Source organism: Nerophis lumbriciformis, linkage group LG15 (assembly GCF_033978685.3).
Source record: "Nerophis lumbriciformis linkage group LG15, RoL_Nlum_v2.1, whole genome shotgun sequence".
NCBI lineage: Eukaryota > Metazoa > Chordata > Actinopteri > Syngnathiformes > Syngnathidae > Nerophis > Nerophis lumbriciformis.
In genome coordinates, this window is record NC_084562.2 from 41,908,461 (window position 1) to 41,923,254 (window position 14,794).

At 37.6% G+C, this 14,794-nt stretch overlaps 1 protein-coding gene and 1 long non-coding RNA gene across 3 annotated transcripts in view; one reads left to right on the forward strand and one right to left on the reverse strand.

Moving 5' to 3' along the window:
• LOC133616129 (uncharacterized) overlaps nucleotides 1-14,794 on the reverse strand; it is a 59,454-nt gene that overhangs the window by 20,286 nt on the left and 24,374 nt on the right. The window lies entirely within an intron of this gene.
• Nucleotides 1-14,794, forward strand: part of LOC133616128 (anoctamin-5-like) — a 102,743-nt gene that overhangs the window by 8,983 nt on the left and 78,966 nt on the right. The window contains exon 2 of one of the 2 annotated variants that reach the window (XM_061975245.1): nucleotides 12,929-12,973. The exons of the other annotated variant lie outside the window; for it this stretch is intronic. Coding sequence (XP_061831229.1) covers nucleotides 12,929-12,973 — 45 coding nt within the window. The remainder of the gene's footprint in view (nucleotides 1-12,928; nucleotides 12,974-14,794) is intronic. 2 annotated transcript variants of the gene reach the window in all.

Genomic DNA, 14,794 nt, shown 5'->3' on the forward strand with positions numbered 1-14,794 from the left:
AAGTACAACCCATTTATCATTTATTTATTTATAAAACATCTTTTGTCATTTTTGTTTTTGTTTATAAACTCAGGAAATACGTCCCTGGACACAGGAAGACTTTTAATTATGACCAATGAATGACCCTGTAACTACTTGGTATTGGATCGATACCCGAATTTATAATATCACCCAAAACCTATGTAGAGTATCCAAACAACAGAAGAATATGTGCTTCTTACATTTTAACAGAAGTGTAGATGGAACATGTTAAAACAGAAAATAACCAGATATTAACAGTAAATGAACAAGTAGAAAAATGATACACTGCAAAAAGTCAGTGTTCAAAAACAAGAAAAAAAAATTAGGGGTATTTTATTTGAACTAAGCAAAATTATCTGCCAATAGAACAAGAAAAGTTGGCTTGTCAAGACTTTCCAAAACAAGTAAAATTAGCTAACCTCAATGGACCCAAAAATACCTTAAAATAAGTATATTCTCACTAATAACAAGTGCACTTTTCTTGGTAGAAAAAAAGAGACCTTTTTGCTCAATATGTTGAAAAATATTCTTAAATTAAGTAAACGCTAGTGCCATTATCTTAAGATAATGATATGCGCTCTGCATTACATTTATTGAAACCAGCAAACTTATACTAAAAAATAATTTATTGTTCTTAATGGAAAGGCAACAAGGCAACCGCTTGTTACTCTCGGGGTCTCATAGCCGCTCAGGCAAATCATATTGTCTAAAAATGCATTTTTCCATCGACAACATGACATCATCGCGCCGAGTGCGTGCTCTTTCAGTCAATTAGTGCGCATATATACAGCCCGGACCCCGGCCAATTTTTTTTAAATTGTAATTTTGAAGAATTTATCTGAATGTGCATGAACTATCTCTGTTCAAAATTGTTTGAAATGTCACATGTTAAATGTTTGAATATTAACTGTCAGTTTACTGTACTGTGCCAACTGTACTACTATATGAGTACGTATTTTCTATTGTTTCATTGAAAATAAAACAGCAAAGTCCATTTGGCTGTCATCTGTTTTATTTATGAGACACAATTTTGTCAAAATCATGATTTTTTTTTTCATGCTTGAAATAAGAAATTATTACTTTGAAAAAGTACTTTTATACTTGTGAGTGTTGACGACACAGCTTTGCAACAGTTGATATTCTAGTTTCAAGCATGTTTTACACAATATAGGTCATCAAATCTCAGCAACAAGCTGTAATATCTTACTGAGATAATTTAGGACCAAAACCTTTAAAACAAGTAAAATACTCTAACATAAAATCTGTTTAGTGAGAAGAATTATCTTGTCAGACAGAAAATAAGCAAATATCACCCTTATTTGAGATAGTTTTTGAAGTGTAGTCCATCCTTCTGTTTACTACCGCTTGTCCCTCATAATTTTGCCAAAATAATACAATGGGAAATGACACAATATGTTACTGCATATGTCAGCAGTAGGGCTGCACCAACTGATCGATTAAAATCGATTATAAAAATAGTTGGCGATTAATCTAGTCATCGATTCGTTGGATCTATGCTATATATATAGCATAACCCTAACCCTAACCCTAACCCTAACCCTCTAACCCTAATTCTAACCCTAACCCAATTTATTAATTTTTTATAATATTTTTTTTAATTTTTTAATTTTTATTTTTTATAAACCTTTATTTATAAACTGCAACATGTACAAACAGCTGAGAAACAATAATCAAAATGAGTATGGTGCCAGTATGCTGTTTTTTTTTCCAATAAAATACTGGAAAGGATAGAAATGTAGTTTGTCTCTTTTATCCGATTATTAATCGATTAATCGAAGTAAGATTATCAAATTAATCGTTAGTTGCAGCCCTAGTCAGCAGCAAAATTAGGAGCCTTTGTTACCCGTTTGCTTACTTACTACTAGAAGAGAAGTTGTCTAGTATGTTCAGTATGTTATTTAATGCCAAAATGGTTGTTTGTTTGCAGTAAGAAACATGTTTAATGTAGCACAAGATTTTCCGTTAAAATAAAGGCAATGTTTTTAAAAAATGTTTGTGGTGCCCTTTATTGTGAAAAGTATCGAAATACATTTTGGCCAATATTTTGGTATCGGGACTGGTGTGTGCATAGCACACTATAAACCTTGCAACTCACCACGGTGTTACCGTTTACTCGGTCAGGTGAAATGTGTGGCTATTTTGTTATGGACGCTGACATGTTACTGCAATCTGCCATAGCAGCAGCTATCACCAGTCCAGAAGATGAAGACAAAACACCCAAATATTTTTACACTTGACAGCTGCGATTATAGGAGATACCAAAGACCTTGGGAAGTGCTGCGTCAAGAGAAAAGTCCCACAGTGACTCTCAGTGTGCTACTAAAGAGCATGATTGAAGTTAAAGGGGAACCACACTTTTTGGGGAATTTTGCCTATTGTTCACAATCATTATGAGAGACAAGAACACACGTCTTTTTTTTTTTTAGGATTTTAAAGATAATAAAAAACGCTTGCAAGGTGCGGCTAGTGGGAGTCATAGTTGTAGCCTTCAATGCCCTCTAAAATAACTGCAAAACCCTCCAGCAAAATATTATATACCGTATTTTTCGGAGTATAAGTCGCACCTGCCGAAAATGCATAATAAAAAAGGAAAAAAACATATATAAGTCGCACTGGAGCCCGGCCAAACTATGAAAAAAATTGCGACTTATAGTCCGAAAAATACGGTACACACTGCAAGTCTATGTAATGTAATAACAGACACAGTCATGACAATATGTAATAAGTACAAAATGTACCGTATTTTGGTCATTTTATGCACAGCTGGAACTAATTCTTTGGCACATTTGTTTCCATTTCCATAGCAGCGAACTTCCGACTTCCTGCAACAAATGTGTTCCTACTCCTTGAATCAGACACGACTGTGTTTTCTAATCATGGCAAGACTTGGTAATAGACAACGAAGACGACTGTTTTTGGACAAATGAGAATTCACAAACGTATCTTTTTTAAACTAAATATACAGAGAATGAACTGCTGCTTTTAGAAGCGAGCACGAAGGAGAGGCTGAAATGTTGGGAGCAGACAGATGTCAAGAGAGTGCGACATGGTCACGCTGCAAATCTGGAACTTTGAGCCAAACTATGCCGAATTAATGGATTGCTTACCCAAATCAACTGGAAACATCTCTGGCCAGTTGGACCAAACAGACAATTGTCCCATCGAGTGAGTCACTATACTATTGATCATATTACCGTACACCACAGTACATATGCTGTCGCGCTGTGTACGAACAAAACATGACATCTGGGCTAATACTTTACTGATACTGTAATATGATTTTTCATGTTTTTCAGTCAGTACAAACTGGTGTTCTATCAAAGTGTGTTTGTTGTGCATGACAAAATCAGACGCGTTTCGTGTTGACGTAGAAGCGAGCTTATCCAGTTAGCTTTTACAGCTAATACCGTAGAATGCCGATATGTTAGTACGCTAGAAAATTAGTTCCTCAGTGTTTGCACTTTTTTTTTTTTTTTTTCCTGGCCAGCTTCTCAGGCAAATCATATAGTTGATGTAGATGCCCAAATCGGCTGTTCAGATTTACTTTACACAATTTTTTGTATTTGACTTTATTAAATGTATTTATATTATTTGATGCAGCCGGGCCGGAGCAGGAGGAGATAGAAAGAGAAAAAAAGGAAGACAGAGGGGGAAATTGTGGGGACAAGAGGGGGATTAGACAGAGACAAAAACAACAACAGCAAACACAACAATAACAACAACAACAACAACAACAATAGAGCAACCTCAGCAAATAGGATATGTACAAATATGATGGTAAAAGTGCTAGCAAAGAAGCAGTTAGCGAAATAAATAATAATACAGAAATGACAATGAGCATTATTACACTACAAATGGAGCAATACAAATACCAATAGAAACAGCGCTATTGATAATGAACAATACCAATAATTTACCTCTATTATCAACAATACAGTTGTTCAAATGCAACAATACATATACGTAATGATAACTCGAGATACAAAAGGATGCAGAAAAATGGAGGGGAAGAAAGAGAAGCAACCTACATTAACCTTGTAGATTGTTATAGTAACAATAGGTTAAGCTTTGTCAGTGTGCCATGTGTTACCCAGTTTCCCCTAGCCTAAAGCAACAACGTTGATATATGTTTGCTGAAACGTGATTATGTGCATGAGTGTATGTATGTATATGTACTTGTATATGTACAGTATGTGTATATGTATGTTTGTACAGTGCATGTATATGTACAGTATGTGTATATGTATGTTTGTAGAACGCCGATATGTTAGTACGCTAGAAAAATAGTTCCTCAGTGTTCGCTCTTACAATAACAATGTTGCTGCAGCTTGGTTTTTATACAGGTTTCCATCCATCCATTTTCTACCGCTTGTCCCTTTTGGGGTCGCAGGTTTACGGAACGTAAATGAAGTATTGTTGACGTTTTTTGAATGCATTTTTAAAGGGATTTAGAGGTTGAATGGATTGCTTCCATTAGCCACCAATAACTTGCCAATTTTTATGTTAGAATGCGGAAAAAAAACAAAAAACTTTTGCCTTCTTGCCTTTCAAAATGATTGTGAACGATAAGCAACATTCCAAAAAAAGGGCAGTTCCCCTTCAAAAACTCATGCTTCGGTCATGCATGCAAAGTTATAGAACATTTCAAAATGCAATCTTTTGTGACTCAGTTAGATAAAAAGTATGTCTGTCCAGTCATGTACAGTATTTTCTTATTGTAGCTTTGTTAAATGTTAAATAATGATGTATCTCTCGTGAGCTGAGTGGACCGTCCATTACACCCAATGATTATTTTACTCCCTTCCTGATACATTTGTTTTGGATTCTATGCAGACGTTTTATTGGTGGACTTATTTGGATTTATGTCAAAATGTCATAAATGTAAATTTTGCTATTATCTTGAAATAAAATGTAAAAATGGTAAATTGATTATACGTGTAAAGCGCTTTTCTACCTTTTAAGGTAGTAAAAGTGTTTTGACAATATTCCCACATTCACCAATTCACACACAGGACATTTTGTGACTTGTAACTTATAATTAATAAACCTTTGACCCATTGAAAAAATGTCTCTTGTGGACCTAAAAGATTCCCCCTGCTTTCGAGCTAATCTGAGGTCTTTTTATGGATTTGTTAAAAGGAAGTCTTTAATCATGGCATATTAGCAAGCTCTATGAAATACACGCCCTTTCTTCATAGCTTTTATTGACGTATCCTTCTTCAAAGCTGATCTCCCTCTTCCTATCTGCAGCCAGATGAAGTCATCATCTCCCAGTCGGGGTAGAAACAGAGCCAAAGGGTTGCTATGGAAACTGACCCCGTAATTGTATTACCCCTGTGATAGATGCATTGTACTAAATAACACATAGCAAGCCTTTGCGTTCTTCTCACTCTCAGATACTTCATCTACTGTACATATGTTTGGTGTGATACAGCAAACCCTTGTTTATCGCTGTTAATTGGTTCCCCGGCCTGACCCTGGTAAATGAATTTCAGCAAATTTGAAATGATTAAATGTATAAAAAACTGTGGTTTTCAACATTACGAGAGCTCTGTAATAGGTTTGTAAGGTATACCGGTATTAGTATAGCACCACGATACTAATGAATCATATTCCGTACTCTACCGCCTCTGAAAAGTACCGGTCCACCACCCCATCGCCCTCCCCACCTCGTGTCATTGCTGGTTTACGAGTAGACGAGCATGTTTGACAACGCACAATCACAGAGTACTTACAAGCAGACACAGTGTGTAGACAGAAAAGGGAGAACGGACGCATTTTGGCTTAAAAACTAACGATAAAGGTGAAGCTATAACACTGAAACGCCTTCAGGAAGTGGTACTTTAAACATGGCTAGCTTTTTAGCTACTTCTTAAATCACTAATCCTTGCCTTTATGGCGACAAATAAAAGTACGTTCCTTACAAGTATCATCCCTGTAGGACCAGGAATAGCTAAACATGCTTCACTACACCCCATAGCTCACTGGCGTCACCGCTAATGACGCCGTACCTAAATGTAAAAAAATGCCATGGGTGGATCTACACCTGACATTCACTGTAATGATACCAACTACAAGACCGTATCTAGTCGATACTACTATGATTACATCGACATCAGTAAATCATTTTTTGTTTTTTCCAAATTCATATTACGTTTTTAAACTCAGGAAATATGTCCCTGGACACATGAGGACTTTGATTATGACCAATGTATGATCCTGTAACGACTTGGTATCGGATTGATACACACATTTGTGGTGTCATCCAAAACTAATGTAAACTATCAAACAACAGAAGAATAAGTGATTATTACATTTTAACAGAAGTGTAGATAGAACATGTTAAAAGAGAGTCAGCAGATATTAACAGTAAATGAACAAGTAGAATAATAATTCATTTTCTACCACTTTCCACTGGTAATGTCGACAAAATAGTAGAATGGAAAATGACACAATATGTTACTGCATACGTCAGCAGCTAAATTAGGATTCTTTGTTTGCTTACTTACTACTAAAAGACAAGTTGTCTAGTATGTTCACTATTTAGGACAAACTTGCAATAAGAAACACATGTTTAATGTACCCTAAGATTTTTTGTTCAAATAAAGCCAATAATGCAATTTTTTGTGGTGCCCTTTATACATACTTGCCAACCCTCCCGGATTTTTCGGGAGACTCCCGAAATTCAGCGCCTCTCCTGAAAACCTCCCGGGACAAATTTTCTACCGAAAATCTCCCGAAATTCAGGCGGAGCTGGAGGCCATGCGGACCTGAGAGACGTGTCTACAGCGGCCAGCCTGTTTTCACGTCCGCTTTCCCACAATATAAACAGCGTGCCTGCCCATTCACGTTATAACTGTAGAATGATCGAGGGCAAGTTCTTGGTTTCTTATGTGGGATTATTGTTAGGCAGTTTCATTAACGTCCTCCCAGCGCGGTAACAACACACAACAACAGCAGTCACGTTTTCGTCTGCCGTAAACAGCAATGTTGTGACACTCTTAAACAGGACAATACTGCCATCTACTATACATGCATATGTGACAATAACATCTAGGGCTTTTAGAGAGTGCATTGCACAACTGCTATACTATACTATATATATATATATATATATATATATATATATATATATATATATAGCTAGAATTCACTGAAAGTCAAGTATTTCATATACATATATATATATATATATATATATATATATATATATATATGTATGAAATACTTGAGTATTTCTTTATATATATATATATATATATATATATATATATATATATATATATATATATATATATATATATATATGAAATACTTGACTTGGTGAATTCTAACTGTAAATATACATATACTTTCCCCCTCTTAACCACGCCCCCAATCACGCCCCCAATCACGCCCCCTCCCCACCCGCCACCTCCCGAAATCGGAGGTCTCCAGGTTGGCAAGTATGCCTTTATATAGAAAAGTATCAAAAAGTATCAAATACATTTTGGTACCGGTACCAAAATATTGGTATCGAGACAACACTAAACTGTAGACATGAAAAACACCAACATACCTTGACACTTGTTTAATCCAACATAATGCTACCTGAGGCAAAGCCAATTAGTAGCCACTAAAATCTGTATCGCGATATATACGGCAGCCTCCTGCGATTACAGCAGTGACATGTGGTGAACTTTGCACCAGGTGAGACATTTTGGAGTTTTGTTTGTTTTGTTTAACTTAAGTTCATATTCTGTAATCATTGTTAATACAGGCTTGCACATTAAAATACCAAGAAAAAAAAGGGAGTTCTTCACTTTCATTAAAAACGTTATGATAATGAAATCATGATATGATAAATGGGACCAAACAGTACAATTAATAAAATGTATAAACTATTTGGAATGTTTCTTACCTTTCTGTATTTGTATTTAAAGCAGCACAAGCTATCCTCCATGAAACATGTGCGATGCTTTATTGAACTCATGATGTCTCGCGGGCCAAATTGAACTTGGCCCGCGGGCCAGAGTTTGGATACCACTCATTTAAACTGGAGTGCTCAACATGTCATGCACGTGCTGCACATCGTTACTCCTCTCTTTCTTGCACCCTCTACCTCTGAATAGGAGGAAGTCAAATCTGCTCCAAGTATCAGTATTACTTCCTCAGTTTAACGACTCAGTGCCAAGCTGAGGTTATTCCAGTGTGAGACAACAACTCCCGTCTAAAAATGAAACGCTTCCCAAGCGAAGTGAACACAAGAGCTGTTATTGGTGCTTAGGTTGTGAAAATTGCGGACGCCCACATCTCCTCCTTGAGTCATAGAAAACTATTAGTCGTTTTTAGTCTACTTGAAAAATATGAGTACATTGTTGAGATTCTCAGTTACAGTACTGTTGTAATTCCTACGGCGGGGCTATTTAACTGGCGGCCCAGGGTTCCGAGAATGACCAGACCGGCCTGTGAGTTCGATTAAAAAAAACCAATCAGTTAAGAGACTAACGTTTTTTCATTAGATTCCCTAAAACAATAGAGCACTGTCATACAGTATATATGATTTTTTTGTATTAGGTGCTTAAAACAGCAGCTAGCTCCTGTTGTATATGAGAGAAATTAGTGTATTTTTATGAAACCAAGCATTTGTTTTGTAACCCCCAAAAAATGTTGCTAACTAAACAAAAAAATAATTATACAACTAAATAAAAAAATATTATACATTCAACTTAATGTAAAAAAAAGTCAAAACAAAAAAAAGTTTTGATTGCAAAGTGCAATTTTTTAAAATTACGACTCAACTTCCTACCACCTCCAAAGACATGCACCTGGGGATAGGTTGATTGGCAACACTAAATTGACCCTAGTGTGTGAATGTGAGTGTGAATGTTGTCCGTCTATCTGTGTTAGCCCTGTGATGAGGTGGCGACTTGTCCAGGGTGTACCCCGCCTTCCGCCCGAATGCAGCTGAGATTGACTCCAGCACCCCCCGCAACCTCGAAAGGGATAAGCGGTAGAAAATGGATGGATGGAACTTAAATTTTGTGGGCGGGGCCTCCTCTGTACAATATGTTAGAAGTACGGCTGTCAAACGATTAAAATATTTAATCGCGATAATCGCATTTTGTTCTTAATTACCTCAAAATGAATCAGGATTATCGCAAATATACAACATTTTTCATCATTAATACGTGTGCCCCAGACAGATCATTTTCAAGTTTTAACACCATGAACAGACAATTAATTTGCTTTAATGAAATGTATTTTAAAATGTATGTTTTTATTAAACAGCTCAACACAAAAAGGACAAACATGATTTAATGACAATTACAGTTAAAAAAATGCTTACTGTGTGTTTTGTGTTTTGTATAAATACAGCATTTGTATTCCTGCTTTAGGAGCACTTGAATTCAGAGGAGGAGCTACACTTCCATGTTTAAATTAAACAGTTTTACGCATAAATAACACAAAATGTGGATTGTTGTGATCATGCTTTGATTGTCGAAGATGTTTGGTAATATTTATCCATCTATGTTCTACCGCTTGTCCCTTTTGGAGTTGCGGGGGGCTGGAGCCTGTCCCAGCTGTAATCTGTGATATCTCTACCAGAATAAATTCTTCTGATATTCTGTACATTAAATGTTGTACAAGTTAATGGTCTTCATATTTCAGCATGGCAATGTTTGAACCTTCCCTATTAATTAATCAAATATAATATTCAGCATGCTAATCATTCTGTAATTTAGGACTCGACCAGAAGATGTTATAAAATAATTTACACATTTTCCTCAACTGATGTACTAGCATTTCTGTAGATGCAAATATCACAGAACAAAACACCTCTGACAAATAGGGATGGGTACCTCTCACATTTAAATCAATACAGTATTTCTTGTATCTGGGAATCGATACCAGTACTCAACGGTACCAATTTTTGGTACTTTAGTGTGTGTTCATATGGTTAAAATGTTTTATTTGTGTAATAACTATTGCAAGTTGAAATGCAAAATAGGGCTGGGCGATATGACCTTTTTTAAATATCTCAATATTTTTAGGCCATGTCACGATACACGATATATATGTCGATATTTTGCCTTAGCCTTGAATTAACACTTGATGCATATAATCACAGTAGTATGATGATTCTATGTGTCTACATTAAAACATTCTTGTTCATACTGCATTAATATATGCTCATTTTAAACGGTCATGCAGAGAGGGAAATCACAACTCAGTCAATTGACCAAAACTGTATTTATTAAACAGTTATTAAGCAGTGGCACAAACATGTCATTTCAAAACAGAAAGTGCAAGATTGTCAGAGACATTTTAAAACAAGCTATGAGTGCACTTTTGTGCATGATGTCAGTAAGATGACATATCAAAACAACACTAAATTGAAGTGCACTTTTTGTACAGAACGCCACTACAATGGTTTAAAACAAATAAAGTGCACTTTTGTGCATGATGTCACACAAGATATTTTAATAACTATCAAATAAAAATGAGCTGCATAATAGGAAATCAAATCGCTATGTGGTAGGTTACTGCGGACGTAATCTCCTTCTGTTGTTCACTATTTTTTTCATGCGGTGTTGATCTGGAAATGGTTGCCTCGGCATTTTGTTGGTGTGGCACCGAACGGAGATGTTGACATGCGGAGTAAGCACTTTTCATTCTCTAGCGGGTGACTTTTCAAATGATGCTACTTTTTGTAGCAACGCTTTTGCCCCACACTTGACAAATTACGGTTGTCTGTTCGACATATTCCCACTTGAAGCCTAACCACCGCCAGACAATGGACCCCGTGCTGTTTTTCTTGGAATTAATTCTTCCTTCATTTGTTACCAGATTTGCACCTTCTTTCTCTCGTATTACCACTCGCACCACTCCGCTAGCACCACAGCTAACGTTACCCATGCTGCTACCTCTCTGCTCCGAGAGGGCGTATATGTATGTGACATATGTAAGAAGGTGCGCTTGCTGTCTGTGAGAAGGAGAGACAAGAAAGAGTGAAAAAAGCCCGTAGTGTAATGCCTGCAGCTAAAAGCAACTGCGTGAGAACGTATACTCGAATATCACGATATAGTCATTTTCAATATCGCACAGAGACAAACCCGCGATATATCGAGTATATCGATATAACGCCCAGCCCTAATGCAAAGCTATCATATTCTTATACAGCAGGCTTTTTACCAGGAGGAGACGTAGAAGATGTCACCGTTATCGTCACCAAATGTAACCGTCTTTCATTTCTGTTCAGCTTTTATGTCATCTTACTTACTAAATCAGTCACAGTAACAATCTAAATGTTGTTATCACTGCACCTTAACCGTAATCTGGACACGGAAGTGAAACACCACCCACCTCTTACGACGCGTGCAGCAGGCATTTGCTGCAGTGATGTCTCCTCTTCTCACGGCGAAAAATAGTCCTTTCTTGCCGGGAGAACACCTTGCCATGGCTTTGAACCTGATATTTCCATTAAGTAGCCTTTCATTTGTCCATTTCTGCTTGCTTGTGAGTCATCAGTAGCAAGTAAACTGCAGCCAAGTTACCCCCATTACGGCACCGCTCGAGGGTCAGAAAGGACGCATGTGTGTTAATCGCCCGTAAAAAAAAAGAAGGCCGTTATTGAAATTCAGACTTAACGGGTTATTATCGCGTTAACTTTGACAGCCCTTGTTAGAAGCCTTTTTATTGGTCAATCTTGGGCTTCACGGTGGAAGAGGGGTTAGTGCATCTGCCTCACAATACGAAGGTCCTGAGTAGTCTTGGGTTCAATCCCGGGCTCGGGATCTTTCTGTGTGGAGTTTGCATGTCCTCCCCGTGACTGCGTGGGTTCCCTCCGGGTACTCCGGCTTCCTCCCACCTCCAAAGACATGCACCTGGGGATAAGTTGATTGGCAACACTAAATTGGCCCTAGTGTGTGGATGTGAGTGTGAATGTTGTCTGTCTATCTGTGTTGGCCCTGCGATGAGGTGGCGACTTGTCCAGGGTGTACCCCGCCTTCCGCCCGATTGTAGCTGAGATAGGCTCCAGCGCCCCCCCCGACCCCAAAAGGGAATAAGCGGTAGAAAATGGATGGATGGGATCTCAAAGATGGTGTGGACCATTAGGGCGTGACTGCTGGCTTATTCCCCCTTCAACAGCAGACATCAGTCCATTTTCTACCGTTTGTCCGTCTCAGGGTTGCGGGGGTGGCTGGAGCCTATCCCAGCTGCATTCGGGCGGAAGACAGACAGCATTCATACTCACATTAACACACATGTGGAGAACAAATACCATAAACCAGTGGCAGGCGATACAGACCAATAAAACTACTTCTAACACAGAAGGGACCCAGCCCACTAGATTGAAGTTGAGCCTAACCCAAAAAATCTTTTTGTAACCACACAGAACAAGATTTGAAACTAAAATAAATCTTTGCAATTAAACAAAACCAATTAATTTTTTGTAGTTGCAAATATTTATTTAGTTTTCTTTTTAGAATTTTAGATTTTTTTTTCTATAAATATATTTCAAATATAGTTTGTAAATATTTTTGGGGGTTGCAAATCCATAATGTAACGCTGACAAAACAAATCGACACACATGTCCATTGCAGAAGATACTGGTTTTCAGGAATATACAAAATAAAAATGAAAGTGAGGAAGAAGTGTGGCCCCCCGGCCGTTAGCTGTCTGGAAATGTGGCCCCCAAAACAATTGATTTGAATAGCCTCGTTGTTATATAAAACACTTTGCTGTGCATCCAAAGACTGTTTTTCTTTTTTAATTTGTCCAAGCTGACCTTAAGCGATGTTACAATTTACTTTGTCTAGCAGCATTTAAAAAAAAACAAGCTTGTTTACTTCTCACTGACAGATCGAGACCAGGTGCTAACATTTATATTTGCTCTTTAAAGATGGCCTTGCTGTGCTGACTGCATACAGGATCAACGTGCCCACAGGTACGGGCAGATTAGAGGCTTAATGTGACGCCTGTCTGTCCGTCCTTTTATCACTTTTCTCCTGTCCTCTCATTTCATCTACTTGTTCCCATGACACCAAGCTCTGCTCAATCCATAAGCATAACTCCGCTTCTGTTTGGCTGCTAATTCTGCACTGGTATGTGTGCTAATCACACCCAAGAGTGCCTTTGCCTGTTTGCTGTTTCAGCCTCCATATCGCCGCCTCCCCCCCCCAACTGCAGGTTGCTTAATGTGGTGGTGTGTTCATGGCTGAAGTGTCTCATGTGCACTGATGCATGTTACAGTCATGCACGCCAACATCAGAAATGAGGCCATTTTTCAAACAATGGATGATTCGTCAAGACAAGTGTATTGCCCACATTAGTTGTAAATGTGCATTATCACAACACATCATTAAGTTACATAAATACTATGTAATGTTTCTATGTAGGGATGTTCCGATCCATGTTTTATGCTGCCTATGGCAATACCAGTCATTCATGATAGAGATCGGCCCATACCTATACCAATCATATGTATTAACTGTAGTTCTTTCAATGTATTTATGGAGAGTGATATTGACAATTATACAATATGTATATGAGTAAAACAAAGTCAATAGTACACAATAACTTAGTGGCGGGCTGTGCATTTCCCACCTAGGCCTTCAGTGATGTCCGACTTCAATGATTACCTCTTAAAATATCAATGATGTCACCACATGACCATTGCTGGAGAAATACTATAAAGAAACACATTTACGCACTACTGGGCATTGTACAAAACAGGTTATTTTCTGGCACATTTAAAAATGATTAAACCATATCTTATGTAATACTGTCAAAATTAAAATTGCAAAAAAACATATTAAACGTGAAAAAAATAAAGAAATAAAATATCTGAACTCACATTTCATCGCCGGGACAGCTGAGCTAGCTTCCGGGGTTGGCTGACATCGTCTCACAAGATGTAGTTATTCATTAAATATCCTTCTTGAAAATGGCCTTGCAAATATATGTGTTGTCTTGTCTAGTCATAAAAGTGAAAGTAAACTTTGATTGATTGATTGATTGAAAGATGCAGACCAGGCGTGTTGGCTGAGTTCTTAAAGTTTACTCCACAGCGTGCTCATCAAAAACATCCAGCTGCCGGCATTTGTACATTCAACCTAAACGGGGCTACTGTGCATGCTCTTCACTGCTGTGGCATGCTGGGTAATGGAGTTATTGTGTTACCTAGCTCAGTGGTACCCAACCACCGGGCCGCGGCCCGGTACTGGTCCGTGGATCGATTGGTACCGGGCCGCACAAGAAATTGAAAAAAAATAAATAAAAAAGTGTTTAACTTTAGCCTAAATTTATCCTTTCGGTCTGTTAAATTGTCAATTTATAAATGTAAAATTGTTCTTGCCTATTTTATTAACCACCGACTGAAGGAATAATAAACTAAACGAAGATACCAAGAAATTCAGTTTTTGTGCTGTAATGGGGGTGATTATTTTTTAGCTTAGGGGAGCGACTCCACACTGTGTATGGACATACATAATTAGCTGCTCGCCGCTTGTCAGCTGGGGAACTAAAAATAAATACAGTGCCAGCCACAGGGCATCGGCGTTTGTGATCGGCATTAAAAAGCATTAATGGACAATAGCGATCACATTAATGGACAATAGCGATCACATACTTTTTCACAAATACAGATATAGATCGGCAGCCAATCAATTAGCACATCCCTAATTTGTATTACTGAACCTAGGTTTAATCACCCATGTACATCATAAGTAATGTTTTTTTTAATGTGTATACTAAACTTTTAAACTTT